This window comes from Neovison vison, chromosome 5 (genome assembly GCF_020171115.1).
Source record: "Neovison vison isolate M4711 chromosome 5, ASM_NN_V1, whole genome shotgun sequence".
NCBI classification, from domain to species: domain Eukaryota; kingdom Metazoa; phylum Chordata; class Mammalia; order Carnivora; family Mustelidae; genus Neogale; species Neogale vison.
Genome location: NC_058095.1, coordinates 161,699,337 through 161,707,638, shown reverse-complemented (window position 1 = coordinate 161,707,638; position 8,302 = coordinate 161,699,337). Strand labels below are relative to the sequence as shown.

Here is an 8,302-nt window from a genome sequence, read left to right as displayed (position 1 = left end):
TATGGTGTGAAATCGCAGTAAGTTGCTTAGTGACATCGCAGTATCTGCTGTTGGAGACTCGCATCAGATAATGAAATTGTTCCTGTGCCAGGCTACGGGAAAGAGGATGTAATTGTTAATAAAATACACCCAATCTTTTCTGTGCTGCAACAATGTGTAGTAATTTGTTTTCTTCATTTGTTTCCACTGCCTTTGTGTACATATTATAAAAGTTCAAATTCTCTCCCAATTTATTAGCAGTTCAGATGTTCCCTAATTTATTAAATATGCTTTATTCACAAATTGTTTTTTAGGTTATTCTTAATGCATTATAGAATTAACTAATGGCTTTTGTTTATTTTTATTACAGTATTTAAAATATGTAGTTACTGGATTTTTATTGTGGAGTTTGCAGAATTATCAGTTGTATAAACAAAACCTTTAAATTAGCTTGGTGTGAGGACTCTTTAATGCTTGCAAAGAGGGGAAGGGGTAAAGATTTACTCTCCAGTTTCCCTTATGAAGATGCAGCAAAGTAGGCTCTGTCTTCAGTTAACTACCCCAGTCTTGTAGTTGTGCGTAGGCTATGTCTACAGCTATTTTGTATGGCCACCAGTATTTTAAAATTCTTCAGTGATGTTGTACCTCTTTTTAATTTTCCAGAGTAAAATCAGCATAGAGTGCCGGCTTGTTGAACTCCCATGTATCATTTCGAATACCTCATCTTCTATCACGCACCCTCCATTTGTCACTTGACTAAAATTTCTCCAAAGCTGTTACTGTTCACTAGAGCTGCCTGCCGATTCCAGGGATCTTCACTTTCTGCTCTTCTACACCCAGAACCATCCCCTCTGTTTCGGATTACTAGCCATGAGACTTTCTGAAGACAGGATATCTTAATGCTGGAGACTTAACCGTTCTCTCCAGGAGTCTTAGGAACACTCAAATGTTATTAATTAGTGAAAGGAGCACTAAAGGGACAAGGGCCTCAATCTAAGAGTCTCGGATGGGTGTTGAAGCCCGTGCAGGAGGTCTGCTTTCTCATTGGTTGAATTGGCCACTTAGCCTAGATGCCTTCATCATCTTTGTTATTGCTGCCTTTTTGTTTACTCCTGGTTCTGTTTGTTTTGTTTCGTTTTTAAACGTTCAGTTGTCTGTAATTACAGAGTTGCTGCTGGTTCAGTAATCTGGGAGATTTGCATGCGCTAATGCACTGCACAGGACGTTTTGAAGCAGATTTGTCGATGGTTTTCAGATGGTGGGATCACATTGTCTGATCTAGGATATATTGTGTATCTGTAGTTACTAGAGTAACTGATAAGCAGAAGATTGTTCTTTTCCAAAGCATGCAGTGGTTGGATCAGAGGATGTTTGAATAGTTGTATTTTACATATATCTTTGGGCCTATTACTATGAAGCCAGTAAGTTAAAGAGTAAAATTTTTAATGGTCCAGCAGTTTCACTCTCACTCAGGAAATTCCTAATATGGGGGTGGGGGCACACAGTGTGTGTTGTGTTTTGAAGAGTGTCAGTACAGCTGGTAATTTCTAAACCTGGCTTACAGGCATTAGAATAAAATAGGCTTATTATTTTGTATACGTTTGGGTGATTGTTTTCTTCCTCATATTCCAGGCTTATGGAAATGTATGGGTTGAAAAACAACAAGTAGCAAGGAGTTTAAACAGGAATACACAATTGCAGCCTCTTTTAAGTGCTGTTGAATATCTTACTGTATGTATCTTATGATTGCTGTCAGTGATACCCTTACATGATATCCCTTATATGTCAGCGGAATCCCTTATATGTTTGAAGCAGAATTTAACTTCTTATAATACTGTGTCTATATTGTCAGTCCAGAAAGTGGGAATCTTACACAGAGAGGTTATAGAGTACTAGTAGTAATGAATGGTAAAACCAAAACTGCACAGCTGTTAACCTGTTTATCTCTAAACTACCTAGACCAATTTGGAAGGGTGACAGGAGTTTGGCCCATTCTCTAAAACCTGTTAGTTTGTAAATAAGGAAATGAGATATCATGCCAAGTGCTCAAGTTAGCGGGAGCCATAACTGTACTCTTTACACATACGCCGTTTTTGCATTCATAATATAAAAGCAACGATCGATGATAACGTAGAGATTTAAATGACTGCAGTAGTGGAAAATGGTGGTGTTTTAGTTCCATAAGGACTGTATTATTACAGTCGATAAGGTCAGTTGTCACCGAACTTCCCAAAGGGAAAAATGTTCTTTTGGCTGAGAGTTCAGTGTAGTAATTAATACTGTCCCTACCAAACTTACAAATATAAGTAGATGCTAATTTAAGGTGTTTCAGTGGGGAAGCTAAATTGTAGAAGTAGGTGGTGCCAGAGTGTACGGCAAGGTTTACTGAGAGCAGGTTTACTTGACTTCCATTTTAAAAGGTCTTCCCTGGGGCACCTGGGTGGCTCAGTTGTTGGGCAGCTGCCTTCGGCTCCAGTCATGGTCCCAGGGTCCTGGGATCGAGCCCCGCATCGGGCTTCCTGCTCGGCGGGAAGCCTGCTTCTTCCTCTCCCACTCCCCCTGCTTGTGTTCCCTCTCTCGCTCACTGTATCTCTCTCTGTCAAAAAAAATAAAAGTAAAAAAATAAAAGGTCTTCCCTTTGAGGAATTTGAGCAGTGCGTTTGCAGAAGAGTTCTAGAAATTTCAGTGACTTATAAAATAAAGTGCATGCAATGCCAGGAAACATTAGCTACATAGAAAGTTCATGGCTTGGACAACATTTACTCAACATGAAATCAAATTCCAGTAATTTTTCTGTAATGCTACATTTAGATAAGGCTTCTGTTCTTTGTTTTTACACAAGTTATGTTAAAGATGTCTTTTGAAGTACATCTAAGAATTAATGGATTACTGTGCAAGAAACAGCCATAAAGACCAAAGCATGCGTAGGAATTCAAAGGGTGACAGGAGTGACTTTAGTAAGGTGCACTTAGAGCAAAATTGGTTGCCATCTTAATTTTTTCAACTGAAATTACCTAGCTTTATTTACATTTGCTACTTCACTATATATTTAAACATTTTAATCAACTTTTATTGACTATATGGAATTCCCCCAATTTTTACTTTCAGAAATTTCCTTAACTTTAGAAACAGTTGAAGTAATTAGCTGAGATAAAACTTCAATTTTTTTCTTAATGTGTGCGTGAAGCTGTGCTGGTAAAATTACGGATTTTCAGAAATTAGCACGTTTCTCCTGACTACTCAGTCATAAAATGAAGTCCAAATACAAATATGTACTAAACCAATGTAATAGGTTCTTTCTGGTTTGGCATGCATTAAAATTTCAATTTTGCTTTGTACATGCTGATGTAACAGTTTTTGCCTGGCCTGTATACAGTAGTAGAATGGCTTGAAGAGAGGCTTTTACAGTTGCTCCTTGAACAACTTGGGTTTGAACTGTGTGGTTCCATTTACACACAGATTATTTTTTCAATAAATATAATACAGTACTGCAAGTGTATTTGCTTTAGATTTTCTTAACATTTTCTTGAGCTTTAAGAATACAGAATACACATATAACAATAAAATATGTGTTGATTGATTTTGCATTTTTGGTAAGAGTTCTGTAACAGGATAGTTAAGTTTTGGGGGAGTCCAAAGTTAAACAGGGATTTTTGACCCGGGTGGTGGGAGTTCTTACTCTTTCCTTAGCTCATAAATGGGTTAACAGAACTGAACTTGACCATCTCAACAGTAGTGGAACATTTATCATCTTGAAGTTGCTACTGTTGATTTTTTACCTACTCTTTACAGATAAATGAATCCTTATTTGCTGAAAGTAAATTCATGAATATTCACACTCAAGTTATACAGGAGGAATCTTGGTGTGGGATTTTATTTTTTGGTCAGATACACAGTTTGTTTAAAAGAAAGGTCGTTTTTACATGTACATTTACATTTTCCCCAAAGCAAAATGCTTTTTGGGTGTGTGAATATCTGATCTACTAAAAATGGAAACCAGGGTTATTTTCAGACAATGCAAATTTCCTTTATTTCCTCTAGTTTACTTGGAGAGCGGATGTAGGAGCTAAGAGGTCACAACTTAAACTTCACAAAATAAGTGCACCAACTATGAAATGTAGTACTGAGATACTCCATCTTAGTTCTTGTAGGACATTATTAAGCTACCTTTACATTTCAAATGAATTCCTTAAATGTTTAGGCTTACTAAAAACCACTCCTTTTTACCCTTGTGAGAAAGTTATAAATAATACTACCTGCCCCTTCCTGATGTTTTAGTCCTCATGAGAATCTGGTCATGACTTCAAATCGGTTTGCAATCTTTGAGCCTTTCTTAAAGATTTTCTCAAGTTGGAGGCTTTTTAAAATAGCAATTCGGGAAAATTAAGTTGTTTTCTTCTCAAAAATTTACCTGGAATAATACGAATAATGTATTCAGTACTCCCATGCCTTAGCGTGCTAGCAAACTAGTCCTAACAAAATGTCAGCACTCCAGTTGAAATGTACATTAGCTTATGTTTAATATTTCCAAAAAGGAATACTTAATAAGTTGTAAAAATCTGGAAACGTTATAAAGAAGAGTGAGAGAAACACTGGTATCTAAATGACATGTTTTACAATGTATATTCTTTAATTTAGCTTAGTAGATAATATAGCTAAAGAAATACAATTTGTAGGAATGCCGTCTGCTTCGTTGGGTTGGAAACATTAAATCCTGGAGTAGACAGGATTTTTTTAAGCATGTTGTGGGTATACGGGTTTTTTCCCCCCCTGCAAAACCGTGAATTGTGCATTACTACTCTGCCTCACTGCCGCCGAATTCTCCGTGCTGCTGGTGAGTTTGCGAGCTTCCGCTTTGGACGTTCCGTGCGGTTGTGTTCCTGGGGTTCTGGTTGCGGGTGGGCGGGCCTTGGCGCGCTCGCGCAGCGAGGTCGAGCCGGCCGCTAGTGGGCGCTGTGGGTCCGTGGAAGCCGTCGAAGCGGTGGCGCGCGTCCAAGGCGTTCTTTTGGGCAAGCACTTGCCGAGAACCAGTGAGGAATTCCTGCCACCTCTCCACTTGGGCGCTATTTGTCACCGTCACCCCTAAACTCCCGGTCACCTTGGGATGGCGTGAGTGTGCCCCAGAGACCAATTAAGGAGAAGGTCCCGCGGCGAGCCCGGGTGTGCCGGCGACACTCGCGGGGAGCGCCTGGAGGCGCCGCCTTCCCGGGGACGGAGGAGCGGAGGGTGCGGGGCCGGGACGGCTGCGCCCCGTTGTCGGCAGCCACGTCGCCGGGAGTCGTCTCGCATCTTTCGGCCCCGTCGACTTTGGTCAGGCCCCAGCTGAGGTTAGGAACCGAAATCAGGTGTGGAACTCATCGCCCCGAGGCCTACGAGGGGCAGCGAAGGGATGCGCGTGCGGGGGTGTGAGCCCGGCTTGCGACGGAGACGCTCCGCCGAGCGGAGGAAGACCCACGGCAAACCCACGGCCTTCCGCTCCGCAGGGAAAGTTTCGCCCTCGACGTCCCTCCGCCGAAGTTAGAACACTTGCCGGGCAATGCCGGCGCGTGCTGGGCGCGGGGACAGGTGGCCCCCGACTGCTCCCGCTCCCCTCCCGGACGTCCCTAACTGTGTCCCCGCCCCGCCGCTGGAGGGGCGCCGGTGCACGCGCTGGCCACCCCCTCCCCTCTTTGGCTGTCCAGGCTGAGCTCCCTTTGCGCCACCGCCCGGGGCCGGGGGCGGGGCTCACCTGTCAGCCGGCGCCCCGCCTCGCGGCGCCCAATGCCGGGCGGGGGCGGATGACGGACGGGCCGGCCGCCCAACCGGAGCGCGGCTGCTGGGCGGCGGGCCAATAGGCTGCGCGGTGCGGGGCGGGGCCCCGCGTTTATAGTGCTCTGACAGCGGGCCGGTCGCGCTGACTCTCCTCGGCGGGGACGGCGACGCCGGCCGGAGCTCGGAGCTGCGCGCAGAGAGGGTCCCGGCGCCCTCCCCGCACACAAAGGCCCGTGCGCGTCCGGCGCCCGTGGCGGGGACCGAGCCCCTCCTGCCTGCTCCGCGGGCCGGGAGCTGCGAAGATAGAGGAGGGTCCCGCGCGCCTGGAGGCGCCCCTCGCCGCTCCGCGCCCCGCGCCCCGGGACATGGAACCGCGCCGACGCGGCGCCCGCGCGCTCGGGCCGCTGCCCGCCCCCCTGGATCTATAGTGCGAGGCGGTCCGCTCGGAGCGCAGCGTCCGTCGCCCGCGCGAGTCGTCTTTCTGCCTTTGTGTCCCGGCCGCGCGCCCTCCCTGCAGCCCGCGCCCGGCACCCTGGAGCCGCACGGGAGCCTGCCGTCAGAGCTGCGTCCGGCGCGGCGCTCCGGAGCCCCGAGCCCGCCGCGCCGCCGCGCCCTGCGCGTGCGCTCCCGCCCCGCGCCCTGAGGGCTCCGAGCGGAGCGCCCCCGACTTCGGCGACGGCTGGAGCCGCTCGGCGCGCCCCGGAGCTGCCTGCGGTCTCCCCCTTGTCTGCCCGGAGGATTGGGGCTCCGGCCCGCGCCCAGTGCCTCCGTCGTCCGGAGTGTGCGGAGCTGGGAGCGGCTTGGCCATGGCCGCCAGGAGGGACTCCGTGTGGAAGTACTGCTGGGGAGTTTTGATGGTTTTATGCAGAACTGCGATTTCCAGGTCGATAGTTTTAGAGCCCATCTATTGGAATTCCTCGAACTCCAAGTAAGTGGCGTCCGCGATCCCTCTCGGTCCCCGCCTGGGGTCCGTCGCGTCGCGCCGTCCCGGCGGGAGGAAGGGCTGGGCCGCGGCGCCTCGGATTCTGTTTCTGGAACCCCGGTTCCTCCCACCCCAAGTTCCCTGTCCCCAACCCTCGCCACATTTTACTTGATGGAACTCTTCCCTCGGCTTTCCAGCCGGAGCGCCGGTTCTTAGGGGCGCTCTCCCCCGCTTTCCTTTCCCCACGAGCTCCCGGGCGCTAAAAAAAAAAAAAAAAAAAAAAAAATACCCTGGCGGCTCGGGTGTCACGTTCGGGAAAGTGTCCGATGGCGATACCTGACCCCTACTTCTTCTCGAGGACGGAGAACATGGCCACAAACAGGGCTGGCCGGCGCGCAGGCGCTGGCGGGCCGCGGAGGGAGGCAGGGATGCTGCGCTCTCGAGGAGCGCCGGAGCGCGGTCGGATCCCTGCCGGCCGGCCGGGGCTGTGAGCCCGGGGCAGAGGAGCGCACCCCGGGGAAGGGAGCCTGCGGTCCCCGTCCGCCCGCAGCGCCCCGGAGCCCGCGCGCCTCCGCGCCGCCTGCCCGAGTGTGCGCGGGGAGCTCGCCAGCTTCGCCAGAGAACTCGGGCGGCGAGCCCTCTCCTCCCAGCCGGGGTGACCGGCCTTAGGTCTCTCCCGGAGAGACCTTTGCACGTCGTCTCCCCCTTTCGTTTCTAAACCTGTGGCCCCGAACTCTGTGGTCCTGATAGCTGACTTGATTTTAAGGACGCTTTCTTCAAAAGCTTAAGTCCCTGCCCTGTCCATACAGCTCCTGGAGCCTGGGCAAGAATGGGATCCTTGAATCTGAATTGTTTTTACCAAACTGTGTAGCCAGGAGAAAGCCAGGCCTTGTGGAGATTAACTTTCAGCGTGAGCTACCAAAATAGAATGCACTGAGAATTTAGAAAAGGCGACTCATCCCTAAGCACGTATGGCCATGACGCCTCATTGCTTACCTATGCATTCAGTTTTGCATCTTAGCTCCTTCTTGGAACACATTTCTAGTCAGATCCAAAAATATTTTACAGAATCATGGAATTTTTAGCCTTGGGAAACTTGGAAAAAGTGTGGAGACCTTGGCTGGCTCCTGGAGTAAGCGTTTGAGATGAGAAGGAAAACCAGTGGCCTAACTGAAGGCAAGCAAGTTGGCCATGGATTTAGGCGTACAGAGACGGGGAATTGATTTACAGATCACGTTTTAATTAAAGAATTATATCCATTCTTTTAAAAGTGGCAAATCTCAAATTCACCAACATGTTTTACCAAGGATTTCTCAGGATAAGGGCGAGAAACGTCACAGCCGTAAATCGGATTAAACACATTCTTGCATGATGCCGGATGGCACTTTCCAACACGGCTCGCATTTAAAAGTTGCTTAATGCAGCCTTCTTCCGTGCAGCCCGGTCTTGTATGGGCCACTCTTTCCTCGAGGTTAGATTTGTGTTTGCCGAGACAGCAGTTGCAGTGACAGCCTTACACGGTGGGTCGGGAATGGTGGGGCACCAGGCGGTGCGGGAAAGCGCCGGGCTTGGACCTGCGTGCGGCCGCGGCGGGCCGGGCTAGGCGGGCCGGGAGCCCCGGCTGGGCGGGCCGGGAAAAGGCCAGCCAGT

The 8,302-nt window shown here is 48.9% G+C and overlaps 1 protein-coding gene across 1 annotated transcript in view; it reads left to right on the top strand.

The window, feature by feature from the left end:
* Positions 1–6,413: 6,413 nt before the first annotated feature.
* Positions 6,414–8,302, top strand: part of EFNB2 (ephrin B2) — a 41,595-nt gene continuing 39,706 nt past the window's right edge. Inside the window, exon 1 of the mRNA XM_044250081.1 lies at positions 6,414–6,658. Coding sequence (XP_044106016.1) covers positions 6,537–6,658 — 122 coding nt within the window. The 5' untranslated portion in view covers positions 6,414–6,536. The remainder of the gene's footprint in view (positions 6,659–8,302) is intronic.